This window comes from Egretta garzetta, unplaced genomic scaffold, assembly GCF_000687185.1.
Source record: "Egretta garzetta isolate BGI_Z169 unplaced genomic scaffold, ASM68718v1 scaffold404, whole genome shotgun sequence".
Lineage (NCBI taxonomy): Eukaryota > Metazoa > Chordata > Aves > Pelecaniformes > Ardeidae > Egretta > Egretta garzetta.
In genome coordinates, this window is record NW_009259323.1 from 300,699 (window position 1) to 319,543 (window position 18,845).

Sequence of the window (18,845 nt, forward strand, 5' to 3'; positions counted from 1 at the left end):
TGCCACTACCAGACCGTCTGGGTGCCGTGCACAGCTGTGAACGATGCTTGGAGCTGCAGCTGTGGATGAAGGGATGGTGCAGATGTTTGGGCCATGGGCAGAAGAGGCAGGGCAGTGCTGCCATCCAAGCAACAAAGCTGATGTGAACCCAGGGAGGTTACTGACCCCTCAGGTCAGTGTGGCTCTGGCAGGGAGCTGGCTTGTCATGCTTGTGCTGTCTGGTGTTTTGGGACACTGGTCCCTGCTGCCTCCTTGTCCCCTCCCCGTGCTGTCACCTTAAACTCCTTGTCCCTGTGGTGTGTCATCTGCAGCCTCCTCCTTGCCCCCCTCTCCTTTGGTCCCAGGCTAGGATTGCTGTGTAGAGCCGGTCTTGTTAGGGCTCAACCTAATTGGAGAAAAGCCCATTCCCTGGGGTTGGATTATTCTATGCTGTAATTGCTGAAGCTCCTGATTTTGAGAGCATAATATAGGGGCATCCGATACGGCATAGCATTTTCCTGCTGCCTGTGGTGCCATTTTAAACTGCAGGTGTTTTGCTTGGATGTGATTTATAAGCAACGAATTAATGGTTCAGTCTTCTTCAGAGAACTATTTGCTTTTGCTATATGAGTGAATTACTATACTAATGAGAAGATAGGGGGTTTTTTTAATACATAAAATATTACTGAAGACTTCTAAGCTTATGTGAACACAAAGCTTGGATTATTTTGCATTCCTAAAAGAGGTCAAATAAAATTTTTATTGAACACATTTTTAAAGTACATTAAAAAGGACATTATGTAACTGCAGTTAATGAGCATGGTAGCATTGCTTTTGGTGGGTAAAAATTCTTTGCTTAATACAATTACTAAATTTCCATTAGGATAGGATCTGTTCTGCTACCTAGCATTGTATTTCAAGAGTTTATTGGCTTCCTTTGTGACACTGACTTGTTCAAAATGCAGTACCTTGGCTGACTGAAGCAAATTGGTAGCTTCAGTTGTACCTTCTGTAGTCTAAGATATGGGGTTTCTTTTGTGCATGGGCTTGATTTTTATTGAAAATGTTTAAATACTTACATACTTCTAGTTTGTAGGTGGTAAATAGTAATGGTTCTACTTGTTAATTCTTGATTGCCAGGTGATACTTGATATATGCTAATACTGCTCTCAGGTAATGCAACTCTGATGCCTGTTAAAAAATGGGAGGCTATGCTAATGTCCCGAAACATGTACAAAGTTCATGCTGAAAATGCCTACATCAGGCTATTCTGCATCCTACTTTTAAGATTAAAAAAAAAAAGCCTTTTCAGGCATATACTTCTCCGTATTTAGAGAAAAATTCTCTTTTATTAATTAGAAATTAAAGCGGTTCTTTTAAGAGTATAGTTCAATGTCGGATGTAATCAGCTGCTGCTAAAAGGGACGGTGCTGCTTTCTTCTGCTCTTTGCGTGGTTGCTCCGTGGGTGCTGGGGATGCGCGGCTGCCCCCAGGTGAGTGGGATCACCCTGCCCGCCTGACGCAAGGATACCTGTGCTGGCCCTGCCCCTGCCGTGCTCTGGTGGATTGTGCGGCTGGCTGGCTGGTTAGGTTCAGCACAAGGTAGGCAAGTGGTAGTTAGGTCAGACTAAGTGCAATGTGGAACTGCGTCCTTCATTAATGTTCCCAGGCTAGCATTTAGCCTCTTGCTCCTTGTGGATTTAGTCAACGGTCTGTTTTTCAGCAGTTCTAGTTTTTTTATGATTTTAATTTTCATTGGCTACTGTGCTAGAGAAATGGCTGCGGTAACGCTGTAGGTCAGGCTAAATCATAGCATCTTGTAGAATTGTTTAGGTTGGAAAAGACCTTTAAGATCATCAAGTCCAACCCTTAACCTAACCCTGCCATCCCACCACTAAACCATGTCCCTAAGCACCTCATCTGCCCGGCTTTTAAATACCTCCAGGGATGGGGACTCCACCACTTCCCTGGGCAGCCTGTTCCAGTGCTTGACAACCCTTTTGGTGAAGAAGTTGTTCCTAATGTCCAGCCTAAACCTGCCCTGGCACAACTTGAGGCCATTTCCCATCTTCCCATCGCCCATTATCAGGGAGCAGAACCTGACGCCCCCCTCGGCTCCCCCCTCCTGTCAGGCAGCTGTAGGGAGCGATAAGGTCTCAGCCTCCTCTTCCCCAGGCTGAACACCAGTGGTGGTGTGATTTCTGAGCATCATTTGAGAACAGCTTGCCTTCTGTAGAAATGATGTGTTTGCTGAGGGCTGTCCTCTGACCCCATGAGTGTACTTTTCGTGTTCACTGTATGCTCATATTTTCGCCACTGAGGATGTGTGGGTTTGTTGATTTAGTGGCTTCCTGGACTGTGCCCCACACACTTTGTTGTACACTCTTTGACGTGTCTTGTGTCACTAATTTGCTGCTGTTCCTGAAGAGCTGACTGTAATTGATACAGGTAACCTGTATAAGCCATGTGCATCATCTGTCAACTCTGAAAGATCTAGAGCATCCTGATAGACAATGAAATATAAAAATAAAACAGTTTTACAGGGTGTCTGCTATGTGAGTTGTGTGGACTGGCATATGAGCAACACAAGTAGTGTTTTTATTTATTTTATGGAGTTGGAATAAGTAGTAGTTTAACTTCCCTGTGAAATGCTAATCAATTTTACATGGGTCTTAACCACACCCCTTTTAAATTGTCTTCCTAAATTCATGCTCAAGGTTGTTAAATATAATGGGTTATATAGGAAATGAATCATTATTCATAAATATACGTACTCACTTTTGCATATCTGAAAGAATGACCGCAAAATGTAACAGCACCAACAAGAGTGAACACCACAAACCAGAGATCTGAGGAACTTGCACAGCAGTGAGAAGTTCAGCCCCCAGCTCTGGGCAGGGGAGGTGCGTTCGTGCCCGTGCTCGGATTTGTCCTCTCTGGGGACACAGTGAGTAGCTGTAAAGTTGTAAGCGGAGGTGTGAATTTCTCATGGTTTTCTGTTGGGCACGTGGAATGAACAGTGGGGATGGAAAAGCAACGGTGGGGATGGAAAAGTCTCAGTAGCAGATCTGTTGTTAAAGTCGAAAGTTAACTAAAACTTTTCTGAGTATGAAGAGTTTTGTTTTTAACACGATGTGAACTGTCTGAATTTCTGTGGTAATGAGACTTGGTGAATATTCCTCATGCACTTGCTGAATTTTGTACGTTATTGGAAGAAAATCCGTCATTTGCCTGTTTTAGAACTTGTGTGCATCAGCTTGCCCATCCTGCACTATTTGTTCTTGTATTCTTTAGTTTTCCCCTATGTACAGGAAGAAAAAAAAAAAAACCCTGTAGCATTTCTCATTATTTTCTACTGCAAGCCAGCTATGCAGCTCCAGAGATGTAGTTTCTTTTGTCCCATCAGCATCTGTTTAAAGAAAAAAAGCTCAAATTTAAAAAAAAAAAGTAAATTCAGCTTTCACCTCGCAGTATCATTGGCTCAGCTTTCTTTCACAGGCTGAGTAATGTGAGCAGAAAACATAAGCTGTTCTGCTAAAACCTTGTCCCAGAAAAACCTTCAGGTGAGGGGAGATGTATGGGTAGAAGGGATTTCATTTTTGAAGGTGCTTTCATAGCTTTTTATTTGAAGCTAGGCAACAGGGTTAAAGTTAGTTGTGGTAGTACTGACTCTGTGTAAATAGTTTGGCCAGTCTAATGTGTTAAACAGTCTCTGGAAGAAGGTGAAACAGATCTTTTCAGGAATTCAGGCCTGGTTTTGTCGGGTGCAGCACAAATTTACTGTGTGCTACTAAGACGTCTCCAAAAACTTTAACAAACTTGCAGCTAAGTTGACTTGGAGTGACGTGTTTAGGGAAATGATGTAAAATGGAAGGATTAAAAAAAAAAATTACCTGTAGTTAATAATTGAAAGGTCAGGTATTTTTCCCCAAACTGTAAGCAAGCTGGAGTGAGCAGCATAGCTGATGCGTACAGATAAGCAACCCCATTAAAACCACATCAAGGGGACATGGCTTTGACCTCACTCAGCAGGTGTATGGAAAGAATCATAGAATCCTAGAATGTTTTGGGTTGGAAGGGACCCCTAGAGGTCATCTAGTCCAACCCCCCTGCAGTGAGCAGGGACACTGCTAACCAGATCAGGTTGCTCAGAGCCCCGTCCAACCTGGCCTTGAATGTTTCCAGGGATGGGGCCTCCACCACCTCTCTGGGCAACCTGTTCCAGTGTTTCACTACCCTCATTGTAAAGAATTTCTTCCTTAAGAAGATGCTTAACTACATACGCAAACCCATCTGTGCTGTATGCTTGCCCAAGAGGAGGCCAACTTCATGTATTTCTTAGAATTAACTTAATCCCAACCTTAAGAGTTCTGCAAAGTTGAGGGCCACCTGTCCTTTGGTTCCTTCATGCTGCTGTGCGGTGTCTTTGCCTCACCAGAGAGGTCTGTGCGGTGCCCACGGGATGGTGAAACAAGGAGTCAGGCTGCAGAATCCATCCTAACGGCATCAACCAGGCTGCACATCACGTAGGACTTTGCAAATAACTATTTCAGAGTGTGATGGTAGGAAAACGGTTCAGATGTGCATGGTACTTCTTGAACATGTTGGGTTTATGATGGAGGATAGATAGAACATACCCTATTTACTCAGCAGACTTCTTTAATAGAGGGAAATCTGGAATTTATTTAAAACAAGAGGATGTCCCGAGGTGCAGCAACACCAGGAGTTAAGAAGCAAGGTACTCAACCAGCTGCTCTAGCATCAGTGGGAGGGAGCAGGCAAGTTGGGTGCTGTTAAACGATTCTGTTTGATGCCGTCTCCGTTACGGCATGTTTAAAGTATTGCAAAGCACACACTGAATTTAGAATTCATGCCTACAAATATTGTGTGTGATTTCTTTCCACTGAATGTGTAAATCTGCTTTAACAAAATTTTAGACAGGCTCCTAAATTAGCATTGCTTGTGACCTACTCCCTGAAGTCTGAATTTTATTTGTAATGTACAGAGCAGTTGGAGGGGAGAGGATGATTTGCAGAAGTTTCTGGTTTCTGTTATATATAACTGAGCTGCTGTTTGAAATCTGTTACACAGATTTACTGTTTTGTGACCATATCTACAAATGCTAATTTACTTTTGTAGTTAAAAGTATTAATTAAGAAATAGGAATTTCTGCTTTGGGCTGTGAATTAATAGTAAATTGCTTTAAAGAAGTATTTAATTCTTACAGCTACTAATTTTTTATCATTCACTTATGTTTATCAATGTAAAATATATACAAGACCAAAAATCAGAAGTGTGGCTTTTTTCAGGGGTGTTGCCTAGTTTGTATCTGTAACGCTTGCTGGTAAATGATGTCAGCAAATTGAAACATTGCAACTTCTTTGCTGTCCCTTCAAGTGGAAGCACAAGTTCACACACTTGAGTATAGTCTGTAGTCTTTCATTTTGGTTAATGGCTGTAAGATATCACACTCTTGAGACATGAAAAATTGAACAAGGAGGTTTTGATCAACTGTATTAGATCTTAAAAATGGAACTCATTAAAATTTTGGCCTCTTCTCTACAAATTAATGTGATTACATCTTGCATCTCCCTCTTAAAATAAAAGGTGGCTTTAATCAGTCACAGCTTCCATTTTAGTAAATTGTTCATGGGATAGGCAGGCTCAGGAACAACTGGGTTAAACCAAGAGATTATTTGAAAAATCTAGGCCATGTGCACTCTCCGTTCACTTGATTAGTTTTCATAATTCATCCTTGTTTCCACAGCAAAGGGCAGCGTAAGGCATGCAAACAAGAAGCAGTTTTCTTTCTTTTGTGCTCCTTTATCTCTGTAATTTTATTGGAGAAAGATAGCAAAATGGGGAAAAATCATATTGTGTGGGAATGTTTAGAACGAATCTTGGTTTGTTTTGTGAAAATCCACGGGATCAGGGAGGCAGATGCTATTTTGGGATGTCTGTCTGTGACTGCTTCAATTCTTTTCTGTTTGACTACAGGTGCATGAAGAACAGAGGAGATATTTCCGCTTATCAGAGATGATGTGGAGAGACGCTTTGTGAGTAACTGATGTGTGTTTTCTAAAAAGCCCAAAATGCTAATGTGGGAATTTATTTATTTTTTTTGCTAACTTACAATAACTCTGCCATTTGCGTAACAGCTTCAGTTGGTTCTGGAAAGCTGTGAATATAGAGCCCTTGGTGGAAACCATAGACTAAGCTGATTGTTGAAATAAAGAGCTGGAAGACGGAGCAATAGCATATGTATGGTTTCATAAATGATTAACCATGGCGCTTAACTTTTCTACAGTGATCAGTCTGCTGAAGGCTTTTACTGTTGACTGCTGAATGTGTTCTGGACATCAGTAAAACCCCCTGATGTTGGTTATATGGGTAACCTTTAGTAGGGTTAAATTGGTATTTAAAGAAGCCCTTCTCAAGCTTACAGGTGCTACCGATTCTACATGACAGGTTATTAACAATTTATTGTCCCTTTCTAATTTTGATTGGAAGTCTGATGTATTTGCCACGAAGAAGATGGGAATAGTAGCAGTCAATAAAGGCTTTCCTGGAAGCTTTCAGTTCCTGTCTGCTGGAACCCAGCAATATTCTAGGAGCATGAAGTTAAACTGTGCTCCCAAAATAATGACAGTAAAGGAAGAACCTCTGTGTCAGGATATAACTATACCTAAATAAGTACTTAAAGGATTTACTTCTGTGGAAACAAGGTCATTTTTTATGATCACAGTTAGGTGATGCAATGTCTTATTTGTCAGATGGACTCCATAAATACTCTGTTTCTGGCCCTATAGACTCATCAGCCAGCTCTTTCCTTTGGGGCAATTAGTCCCAGTGTTTCCTTTTCCTTGCCAAATTTCCACTAACAGTTGAGAATTTAAGCAGCATGTTATTTTAGGATTTTCCATGATAGTCTTTGTGCTTATTTTTTTTGTTTTAAGTATAATATGAATAATGTGGTCTTGAGTGCTTTCTTTTAAACCATAAGTTTTGATACTCTGGAGCTACTGCTTTGTTCTAATGATAATTATCTACGAGAATGGTGCCTTTGTGGATAACTCCAGTGCTTTTCTTGGCACCGAAGAGCTCAAGTTAGAAGAACTGCTGTTGCTTCAGGCATCTTGATTTCTAAATTTTTTTGCCTTTATTTTTGCTACACCATGAAAATTCTGTTCTTTTAAAAAACATTTTAAAATACCCTTTTATTATAATAGACTAGTAATAGCTTAAACTCCCAGGTAGGAACCAGTTTGGATTCTTGCATGGGATTTGCCTTTTTTTGTTACCTAGATGTAAGCAAAAGTTTTTTTAAATGGTTTTTAGGCTTCCCTCATCCTGGAGCCCTTTGCATGTTTTCATAGATACAGTTTTGTGATTTGTAGTTTAGTAACTACTTTCAAAAAATGTCATTAATGCTTAATTTCCTCATTCTGGGATGAGGTTTGGCATCTGCAAATAGTAGTTGGTAGTCTGTCATGCTTTCAGTCAAGAGAAAATCTGCTTCAAGATAGTATTGGCTTGAGGTCATCTCTCCCTTGGCTTCTTCCAGGCTCTGCTTGCCAATTCAGGAAGGCTGTGGGAGGATTTCTGTGTAGTGGTGTCTTGGCCAGGTGCTGGATTCTTTATGAAGCAGCAGGACGAGTCCCTTTGCTGATCCAGCTGACTTAGGAACTACAACATTGATTTGATTTACTCTGTGATCTTGAGATCACTCTCTTGTGGCCAAAGTCCATGAAGGCTTTGTCACAGTTGGCTGAGTAGTAGTGATAATATGGAATATTATTTAATAATAATAACAACTTTAAATAATAATCTTTTAAATAAAAATATTACCTTCTGTCATGCCTTTTGCAGATAACCAGAGTAGTGGAGAGTTTGATTGCTTGGTCATAGCACATGTTGTTCTCCCTGTTTTCAGATTCTGGTGAGGGCTTGAGCAGCGTCCCTGGATTAGATCTTGCGGGCAGAGCTTTCTTCTGCAGCTTGTCGAACTGCTCCGGTCTGCCCCCAAGACCCAGTAAGCCAGGTGGGACTTGCTCAGGGGTCTGCTGCTTCCTTTGAGGGTAACGCTGCTCTTAAGTGTCCCTGTCTAAATTCTCCAAACTCAGTAACAGATATGCTTGCTGTTAGTAAGGAGGTGAGGGGATCTCACCAAAGATTTGCTTTGGTTCAGATTCTCTTGTTTCAACTTTCTAGGCTGTTTCCTTAGGGCAAAGGAGCTTTTTCATACTGAAAATCTTTACCCTCTTAAAAAAAGGTCTTTAGACTCTTGCTGTAGCTTTCTAGAACGTATGAGGGTGAAGGAAGGAAGCAGAACTTGTGTGGCCATCTGGTCTGTACAGGCTTGCACAAGTTTGATGTGCTGGAGACAGATACAGTGTGTTAGACAAGTACAGTTGTATTTACTTGTCAGGTGGGTATCACTTGACAGAGCTTGGAAAAATTTGCAGTTGAGACATAACTTCATTTTTTGAATAAGATCTTTGTTCTCAGCTTAATAAAATTGGAATGTGATTGTTCTAGCTTTTGGTTTTTTTTTTTCAAGAAATGAAGTTTAGGTATAAGTGTTCAAAGTATCAGTCTACATACCTTAAAATATTTTTGTAGTGATGCCACACTTACTGATAATACATATGTTTCTCTTTGAATGTTTACAGATGTTGACTGTATTTTAGTGTGGTAACTTTCGGAAAAGGCTCTGTGAAAAGTACATCACAGTTATTTTGTGGGGCTGGCATTTAATTTGTAGAGATGGTTGCCGTTAAGGACCTTAGTACATAGCAGTCAGCTTTTCATGGTCTTCAGCATATGGCTGGGGCGGGGTGTGCTCTGATACTTGAGAGTGGGTAAGGCGTACAGCCGATGACAGCCGCTGTGAGCAGCGTTTCTGGATTTGCCTACATTAAGACTCCTCGGTGTCAGCATTAGTGGCTGCAAGAACAGATAATGCCTATCTGGCTACTTTCATTAATTCTCACGGGATATTGCAAGGGTGAATATGGGTGAGGTATAATGGGCTAGCTTGTGAATTGAATAGGGTTTGGTCCTTGTTGCAGCATGGAGGTGCAGGAACCGGTTTCTTTTCCCGGTTCTACGTGATCATAACCTTGGCTTTAACCTCTGTGCTGTAATATCTCTTTCTGTGAGTGGTATTTATACAGTTATATAAAGCTTGTGGGATGTAGAATGGAAATTGCTGTTTACCTGTTACAGTTTTTATCATGGTTTATTACTGGGCAGTCTTGAATATACAGGATTTCTGGTTAAAAGTGGAAAAAATGTTTTGGCTTTGCTCAAACAGCGAGCTTTGAAGGGTTTGAAATATATGCTGCAACTTAGTCCGATAAGTTAAAATACGTCTTTGTTAATAAAGTGAGAATGTGCAATAAAAGCCTTTTCACCTAGTAGTATTGACTCCCACATTCATAAACTTAAAAAATAAAGTACTTCAACCAAAACACAGAGATATACACCCATTCCCGATGTTGATTTTTTTTTTTCCTGACAGGCTGAATGAGGGTGCCTTGTTCTACTTGACATCTGCCCATGTCTGAGTAAGTCTAATTTGTACAGTAGTGATAGGTACTTGAGCTGTGCCCTTGGTAATCAGTAGATTAGGGGTGTATGTGACAAGTTGGACACCGAAGGGACATGCTGTATCTAAGCTATTGCGTTTCCTCCTGAATGGACTAATATGTTCCGTTGGCCTTCCCTGGTCTCAGTCACCACACAAAGCTTTATGCTCTTAAAATAACTGACAGTCGGCAGCTGGTTTCTTACTGGGATTTTTTTCACTGCAAGAGAGGAGAAAGTGCGATCCAAATGTCATCAGTCCTGTTGTCTTACTGGAGATAATACCGGTTTTTCTTTTACTTGTGTTTGCTGGATTGCATCTGTGTGCTTTTTTTTTTTTTAATCCAATGCTCCTCTAATCAAACTGTTGTCAGTGGAATTGGTTTCACTGGTGTGGATTTATTAAGTGTAGGTGGTGATGAATTAGCTTTTAATATGCTGAACTTGTAGCCATAGGTGACTTAAATTGGAGAAAGGGTTTATGAGGGATGAAAAATGCAGGTGAGTTGCCAGTGCTTTGCTGAACACTGAAGATACAGTAAATCTGTAAGGACTTAAACATTTTAAGAATGCTTTTACGTCACATCAGTTGGATATTTTTGGGCTAACTAATAAGCTTGATAAGAGCTTTTAATATGCTGAAGTTGTAGCCATAGGTGACTTAAATTGGAGAAAGGGTTTATGAGGGATGAAAAATGCAGGTGAGTTGCCAGTGCTTTGCTGAACACTGAAGATACAGTAAATCTGTAAGGACTTAAACATTTTAAGAATGCTTTTACGTCACATCAGTTGGATATTTTTGGGCTAACTAATAAGCTTGATAAGTTTGAATCATCTTGGTGTAATTATGTGAGAGTTTACATTTGATTCATTGTGCAAATCCAGGCATGGAACAGTTGGTCAGCTAACGTAAAATTCAAAAGAATGTTTCATTTAAAACAATGCTTTGACACATGCATCTCAGCGTTGCAGAAATTCTGCTTTCTGCTCCTTCGCTTTCAGTGCAGTGGGTTGAGACTGTCCTTGCAGTGCCCTGGCCTGGTGTCACATGCAGCTCCTTGTGGAGAGGGGTGAGTTTCAGGTCCCTGCTCCATTTTTGGAAAAGATGTGATGCTGGGTAACAAGGTGGGTTTTTTTGTCCTTGGAGATCTTCAGGCAAAAGCTAACTTTGCTGGCAAAAAAGTAAGGGCATTGAAGAAGGGAAGGGGGCACGGGAGAACCCTTCTGCCACCTGTAACGTGTTAGGTGCATGGGACTCACCAGCCCGGTTCTTCACAGCTTACTGTCCAAACCTGAAATACAGTCTGAGATGGTGGATGTGGCAAAAGGTGCCCCTTCAGCTACAGTCTGGAGAGACGTGTCTGTGGGGTCTACTGGCTGTGAGGTGTTGGTGGGGAAGAGCTGTAGGACCCTGCTCTTGATGAGGTGGTTGGCTACAAAGCCATAGCAGGTAGGCTGAGGGATTAGTCTAGGCACAGGGGTATAGGCTGGAGGCAGTGTCATCTTCATGGTCATTGGTGTGGAAAGAGCAGCTGATTTGCTTCAGATAAACTATAGAAATAATGTACAAAGAGAGGAGAGACCTCTGACGATGGCCAGTGGCTCATGCAAACCAGTGGATTGGACTTTGAGTAAAAGTGTGTTCCGAGCTTTTTTAAGTCCAGCTTTTATCCTGCACTTAACGCTGTACAAGCAGACAGATTTGTTCTTAAACTTCAGTTACATAAATCTTTATATAAAATCTCACTCTGTGTTTGCCTTGAAACGTAACAATGATTCTGGTATTGTCAGACTTGTCACTCTCAGAGTTCAAATTAGGAAGCCCATAACTGCCAAAACACGGATCGACTTGAGAGCCAAGATCCGTCAGGGCACAGATGCCGGTGGACTTAGGCAATGAAATAATCCTGTTTTAGCTCGGGAGCACAGAGGAGTGATTGTATTCCTACAAACGCTAGGCAGAGGTTGAAATTGCTGAATGGTTTTGAGATTATAGGTTTGATTGCATTAAGACCGTATAAAGGTTTTTCTTTCCCCGTGTTCTAGAGGCTTATTTTGTGGTCTGTACAATGTCTTATTAAAGGTTGCCATAGCTATGCAGTGAAACAGTTTGTATTCTGCCTTGGTGCGGACGTACTTCTGGACTGTTTTGGGATGTGTTTTAGGATGATGAGGGCAAGGTGGTAGATCTTCTGGAGCTTTCTACTCTGCAGGTTGGTAATATTCCCATCGCCAGCTTGCATCCTGCATGTTAGAGCGTATTTTTCACAAGCCATTTGTTTACATTGCTTTAATAGTGCTGTGTCGTGTGCTGTACAAGCTAGTTTTGCAGTAGAATGGTTTACATAAAACAACAATTACTTGCATTGATTTTAAATATGGTTTTGTATGATGGAGTTCAGTGTAGTGGGTCCTGTTCTAGTAAAGAGTCTCGCTTCCTTTTTGGTGTATGCGGCTTACCTGGCATTGCAGCGCTTGCAAATGGTATTTCAGGAAGTCTGAACTGATCCAGCGTATGCCTACTCCTGAATTTTAATGAACTCCTGTGTGCGATATGAAGTGTGTAGGGTTTTTAGTAAGAGAAGCTTCCTTAAATTTTAGACTGTGGACAGTTTCACAAAACTTTTGTTTTTAACAATGATCTCGTGCTTTTGCTTCAAGGAACCAAAACTGAGTAGATTTGGAAACAGTATGGTGGTGGGGTTTGTGTGTGTGTGTGGTGTTTTTTTTTTTAAAAAAAAACCACAAAACAACGTAGTAAGGAACACTGTCGTAGTGTCTTTTCAATCAAAGAGAAAAATCCATGGGGAATCTTTTTTAAAATGTTTGTCTGATGCCCTCTTTAACGGTTGCTCCTAAGCAACCCTGACTCAACAGATGCTGCATCTGGGTGTTTGCAGATGGACTGGAACAGCCCCTGATGGACAGGCCTGGGTCCCTGCCGTTACCGTTCCAGCAGAGTTCTCGGCAATCAGTTTGCTTCCCTTGTCATGTTTAGTTTTGGTGGCTTTTGAGCAGATATAGTCAGCTTTTTGTACTGGGTTTGTAAGAGGCAAAGTGCTGCCTTAGCAATTGCTGCTTCCTTGCACTTGTAATGCTTACCTGTGTTGTGCCACCTTGATCCTGGTTCCTGCTGCAAAGGCTTACGATAGTCTGCCTTATTGGATGCAGTCTTGTGTTTTAAATAAAGAAAAAATAAAAACTGAAGAAATTAATGAGCTGTCCTGTGAAGGAGATTTCTCATTTTTTACCTCACCTAGATGAACGACTGGTTCTGCAACGAGTTCAGATCTTTTACTCTTTTAATTGCTTTTACTTAATTTTGTGTGTACGAGAAAATGCTGTGAAAAGTACAGCTCAATATCTAGTTTGCAGAAGCTCTCCTTAAGTAATTTGTTGTTTGAATACTCACCTGACAAGCAATGCTGGTATACAAAGGTAAAGCAAAACATCTTTCACCCAAAGTGCTTAGAACTTGGAGCACAAAAAGAGAGCAGGTCCTGATGGGGATCTGTAGAAAATCAAACCGAGTGACTAAGAAGAAATAGCTGCAATGTATCAGCGCTCAGACCAAGGCCAAGTGCCATGTGTCACTGCCGACTTGGAGGTTGTTTTGAAGGAGAACTTGTGCTGCTTTTTTTTTTTTTTTTAAGGCACCTTTGTGTGTGGAGGGGTCACATGAAAGAAAACACAGAGATGCTTGTTGGACGGTTTGCCAAAGGTTGACCTAATTAAGGGGAACGAATGTTGCAAAAACAGCAAAGCTGAGCCCTGAAGGGCATTAGAAAGCAGCTTTTCATGCTTGATGTGATGAGAGAAGCAGGAGTATTGGATGGATGTGCTGGAGTAAATTAACGTGGCTGAAGGGGTAAGGCAGGAAGGCATTTCAGAAGTTTCAAAGGTTTAAGAAATGTGGAGCTTCTCTGAAACAAGGGTAATTTAATTTTGTGAAAGATGGCTTTTACCTGAGTAGATGAGAAGGGATAGAAGGTTGCACCTTGAAGATGTTGGAGAAATATTTCTGGAAAAAAATTGTTGTATATTTGAAAGTAACTCTTTATACAGACAGCATATGCTTGTGAAAGATTTTTTTTTTTTTTTTGCAGTTTATCCTAATTGATTTGATGGCAGAAATCGATTAAGTCATTAATCAATGTAACCTGTGTTTTAAGGCTCTTGCTAGCCTGAATGCGTTAAATTCTTTAGAGAAACAGCACCCTTTGTGTTCCCTGTATCTTCAATCTCTTGCCAAGGGAAAAGATCCTGCAAACAAAACACTTTCTTTGCTCCCCCCAGCAAACAAATTACCAGTCAGGCAAAATGGCACATGCCTAATGATGTAGTACTGCAGGCAAGATTAAAAACAGAAATGTGGATCTGTCCAAAGACTCAAAGTACTATGTGGGTAGAAAAGAAGAAATGAAAATACTATTTTGATACAGATACTGTCACATTCACCCAAGCCTTCATAATATTGAAATGTCTGAAGACCTAGTTCAACTTTGAATTTCATCCTCATTGGCAAAAAGAACGGCTAGTAAATTCAGTGACTTTTATTTTTTTAATACAGAATATTTTGGTTTTCATTGGAAAGTAATTCAGTTCGTAACACATTTTCTTGAAAGATTTTTTTTTTTTTAATAAATAAGGAAAAAGTGTATCCTTGTGAAGGAAGTACCTCCATCGTCTCTACAGCTACATTTTAGGTATTGGAAACCTGTGATTAGATCCCTCTCAAACTTTTCTCTAAGTTGAACAAAGATAATTAAGTAAGAGAACAATTCAATTTTCTCATTTCATTTACTGTTTGTGCTTCAAATGAGGCCCAAGTCTGCTCTCATTTTTGTTCAGACTTTTAACAGCTGAGGAGCAGCGAAGCTTTGGTGCACTGAAGCTTTGGCCCTTGCATTGAACCAGAATTCTGTGGTTATATTTCCTCTGAGATGTTCTCCTTGTGTTCATAAAGCTCACATGAATACAAGACAAGTTAATTAGAAATTAGCATCCTAGATTAGATCCTGCCTTTGCAAGCCAAAAGAAGACTAATTGAAGTTTTTGGGAGTCAAGGGAGTAGCTGAAATACAGGCAGCGCAGCTGAGCAGCGGCTAGAAAGTGCATGCAGAAGGGGTTTGTGTGCACTGGAGCTGGGGAAGATTGGGACAAAGGTTTTTCATTGGGGCTGGCACTTTTTATGTGGCTGCAATTTTTTTTCCTTTTCAGTTCATGGAATTTATTTTTGAGTCAGTTTTCTTTCTTCTGCTCTTGATAGCCTTGCTGCATTTCTGTAAAAACCTCAGAAGGTGGTATGGAGACGGACAGCACGCGGATACTGATGTGCCTGAATAGATTTTAGAACGTGGCTCATCTGCTTTGTGGCTTTCTGTGACTTTTTTTTTTTTTTTTTCTTCAAACAACCCCTTTAATTTTCTTACTTAAAAAAAAAAAAAAAAAAAAGAGAAGCTGGACTCCACAGATCTTTGGCAGCTATTTGCTGCAACTGTGTGTGTTCTGCCATGTTAAGCACGCTTTGGGGTGGCTACTCGCACTGAAAATCACAAATTACATTTTATCTCCTTTGGTCAGCAGGGGAGTTGCTAACCCAGGCAGCATGGATCGCTCTCTGCTCAGAGGGGAGGTGTCAGCGGTGCTTCATGACAGGTATGTTGGAAGTGCCTGAATTCCTGCAGAGGTGTCGGGGGTTTTTTCAGGATGGCAGCCTGGAAGCTTTTTTTTCACATCTGGAAAACCGGGGAATTCTGGAAGAGCTAATTAGCAAATGACTTTAGGAAACGAAAGGACCTAGTTAGTGAGTTGTAAGCTCATTTGGTCCTCAAGTAATGGATTATGTGATTTTCAAACGGAGCAGGAGAAAACCCAGCTTTAGTCTTAATGGTTCTTTAAGCCAAGATTTCTGTGAAATTTTCTGGTTTAGTTGATCCAGCTGCCCTTGCATCTGCTTTTAGGTATCTAAAAACCAATTTTGGAATGAGGCTGCATTAAGTTACTTACCAAGTCTTTCAGTGCGCTAAAAACATTTCTGATATGGCTGGAAAGGGATTTCTGTCTTAAAATATGCTGAAACCAGCCATTCTGTCTTGATTACACTCTACCTGCTATTTAATCTTTTTGTGCTTATTCTTTTTTTAGAAAGAAAACCCAAAGATTTAGGGCAAGAATAGAGATGATCACCTTGTCCCAGAAGAAATTCCAGCAGCCTTATTTCAGTGTGTTCCTTTCTTGAAATAAAGGTCTTAATAAAGGAACAATTATGTTTTAGCTAACTGAACCTTATTTCATGAAGCTATAAAATTGTTTACATTTTTATCTTGCGCTGTACTTTGCACACCTGTAATTATAGTTTTGTCTAATCCAATTAATTTGTTGGAGTGACTTGTTTCATTGCTGTGTTTCTAGTGCAGTATCTTTCTGTGGAAAATCTAATCTGTACGCTGTAACTTCGTTAGTTTTCATGCTTTTTGTAGTTGAATTAAGAACTTCATGCTTAAATGAAAAAGAAAATGTGGGCTTAGATGCCTTAAGTTTGTAATGAAATAGCTGCTGGTAGAAAAGTTTCTGGCATTCCTTTGTAAAGGAGCTTCATTGTGCCAAGAATGTTAGTTTTGATTTTTTTTTTTTTTTTTTTTTTTCCCCCTGAGGACGTGACAGTGATCTGTTGGGTGCTTTTCTGCACTGCTATATGAGATACAGTAGCATGAATAAGAGTTTTCAGCAGGGAAACAGTGTTGGTAGGATTTGTTTTCCCTTGTAGGTGGGTGAAAAATATTGCTGCATCAAATGGCATTGTTCATGACTAGCAATTTTCTGTTAATGCCATTTAACGCTTCCACATTCTTCATTTTGATTGTTAATGCCACTTCAACCTTCCATTTAACTAGATTAATATACTTGAAGAACTGTTTTCAGCATCCTTCTTAAGAATAAACGCTCAATTATTCCTGTTTCAAAGGTTGTACTGACATTAAGGAACCTTATTTTTTAGCAAGTTTAGACTAAAGAATTCTAATAGAGCTGTTTCTGTAGTTTCATTGACTAATCTCGTTACTTTGATCTCAGTCTAAACACATAATTCATGGGACAACAGTTTGAATTATTGAAGTTATGTTTTGGCAGTAGCTAAATCATTCTTGAAGAATGATCAAACTCATCAGTATGCTGCTCTCCGCTTCCGGGGGGATTTTTCACTACGTGTTTGATCTTGGATTAGAAGCAACAGATTTTCTGCTTTTTTTTCTCTCTCTCTTTTTTTTTTTTTTTTTTTCCCTCCCTTCCCCAAAACAGGCACACAAGTGCCTTTTGTCTGCTGGATGCATTTACGGCGACTTGAGCATATTCAGTCTCCAGTTTCACTTTTCAGCCTTCTGTATGAGTGAAGTTGTTGTATACTGCTGTGGCTCGGTGGGCGCGTACAGCCTTGTGGCAGCGTTCCGGTCGGTCCCACTTCGGCTCAGCACAAAGAGTGGCTGTTCAATGAATAACGCTGTGAAACTTGAAGAAAAAATTCTAAAAGCTTTCCTCAGAGCAGAGTTATGATGTATGTGTTCTCTCCATCTTCAAAAGCTTCCCAAGCGGTTCCTCTTCACTCCATCCTATTTCCCTCTAGCCATTCTGTTGTACTTGATTTTATTTAGCAGTCATGGCTCTCTCCATCCGTAGCAGTGACGTTCCCTGCGTTTTCTCTCCTTCTCATTAGGTCCGTGCATTTACGTCCTTTGTTCTTAGGCATGTACGCCTGAATATTTTAGAACAAGTATGTTTGCATTTGAAATGGGAACGTTGGCATTTTCATATAAAGCCTTTTGAATATATTCATGTAAGAGCTAAAGTTAGAAAAGGACTGGGAAAAATCCAGTGGACTTCTTTTGAGGAGATGACAAGTTTCTTATCTTATTTATTGGACACTTGCGTTGGTCACATCTGGTCTCAGTATGGTGTGTATGACAGTGTTTTGCTTGTTTTGGAGGAAATGATTTCTTAACCTCAGTGGAAGAATTAACCTCTTCAGTCAAAAGTTTGTTTCCCCAATAAATGCTTTTAGCTTTCCAAATTACTACTTTTTTTTTTTTTTAACCAACCCCTCCAACTGACTTAAGGATTAATACAGTAAAAACTCACAACTTTGGTGTTGACTTGCATTTAAATAAATCTCTGGAGTTTTTTTTGGCTTTGTATTGACTAGGTAAAAGTAATGTTTTCTTTGTGATGATGGAGTATTTGATAAAAAAAGCAAAAGTTACTCCTGTATGACTAGAAATTTATGTGCAGGCTTGGTGAATAAATTGGTAGCACTTAATTTTTTTATTTCTTTGCATGAAGAAAGGAATGGTGGTTCAAAGTAGTAACACCCTCTTGCATATTTAAAAGTTGGGTTTGGGTTTTGGTTCAGGTACGTTTCTGGGTTAGTTGCAGTTAAACTGTATCCATACGTGGCTTCTGGATCCTAACATCTGTCCAAATGGAGCTTTAGTATTTTGTGTGTAATGCAGTGCCTTTGACACATGAAATGTTTGAAACTTGATCTTGATCTGGGCAGCAATAGGTGTGGATCTCACATAGTTTATTTTCTCTCTGAAGGAAGCGAGGTTCCTGCTTTTGATGGGAGGGGTGAGCTCGCAAGCTAGGCTGGCTGCTTGGAGAACCTGGCTGGTTTGTGCTGTTCCATACTGCGTGAGCAGTTTCTGCTGAAAAGATACAGCTCTGGAAAGTTCTCCGGCTGGTGACGTGTTGTTAGCGGTGTAATCTAACCCCATGCTGGCTGTCGTTTTCCCTTTCGCTTCCATCTCTCTGGCTCCTGTCACCTGGGGGGGATGTGTCCTGGTTATAACTCAACTCTTGATGGCAAGTGGTGGGTGTAGTGCGATGAGTAACTGATTCCCTGCTCAGTTTGGTGTTTATTTGGATGCATCAAGTTAAAAAGAGGGGCTTTATCCAAAGTGACTTTATGCTTATGGTAAGGTGCTTTAGAGTCCTAAGTCTAAAATAATCTACTCGGATAGCGTGTATAACGTTCTCCCTTTGAGGGAGTACGGAATTTGTTGTTCTGCACATAATTTGTCCAGTGTGACCCTATATTTAAACTGGACATTTCACTTTTGGGTACAGACTGGCATAGTTCTTAAATTGATAATGCACTCATAAACTTAAATAACGCCTGTTGTTTAAAAAATGAATAATTTTAATATGCAGCTTAATCTGCCTTAGCAGAAATAAAAGTTGTCATCTTGAAAAGCGACAATGCTATCTTTAAATTCCTTACTCCC

General features: G+C 40.4%; 1 protein-coding gene across 6 annotated transcripts in view; it reads left to right on the forward strand.

The window, feature by feature from the left end:
- Positions 1 to 18,845, forward strand: part of KLHL13 (kelch like family member 13) — an 80,475-nt gene that overhangs the window by 4,433 nt on the left and 57,197 nt on the right. For 2 of the 6 annotated variants that reach the window (XM_035892180.1, XM_035892178.1), the window contains exons 3-4: positions 5,977 to 6,035; positions 15,151 to 15,225. In XM_035892180.1, the coding sequence (XP_035748073.1) occupies positions 6,016 to 6,035; positions 15,151 to 15,225 (95 nt within the window). In that variant the 5' untranslated portion in view covers positions 5,977 to 6,015. Of the gene's footprint in view, positions 1 to 5,976; positions 6,036 to 9,502; positions 9,549 to 15,150; positions 15,226 to 18,845 lie in introns of those variants that run through there. The other 4 variants (XM_035892182.1, XM_035892181.1, XM_035892184.1 and 1 more) reach the window with 4 other exon arrangements.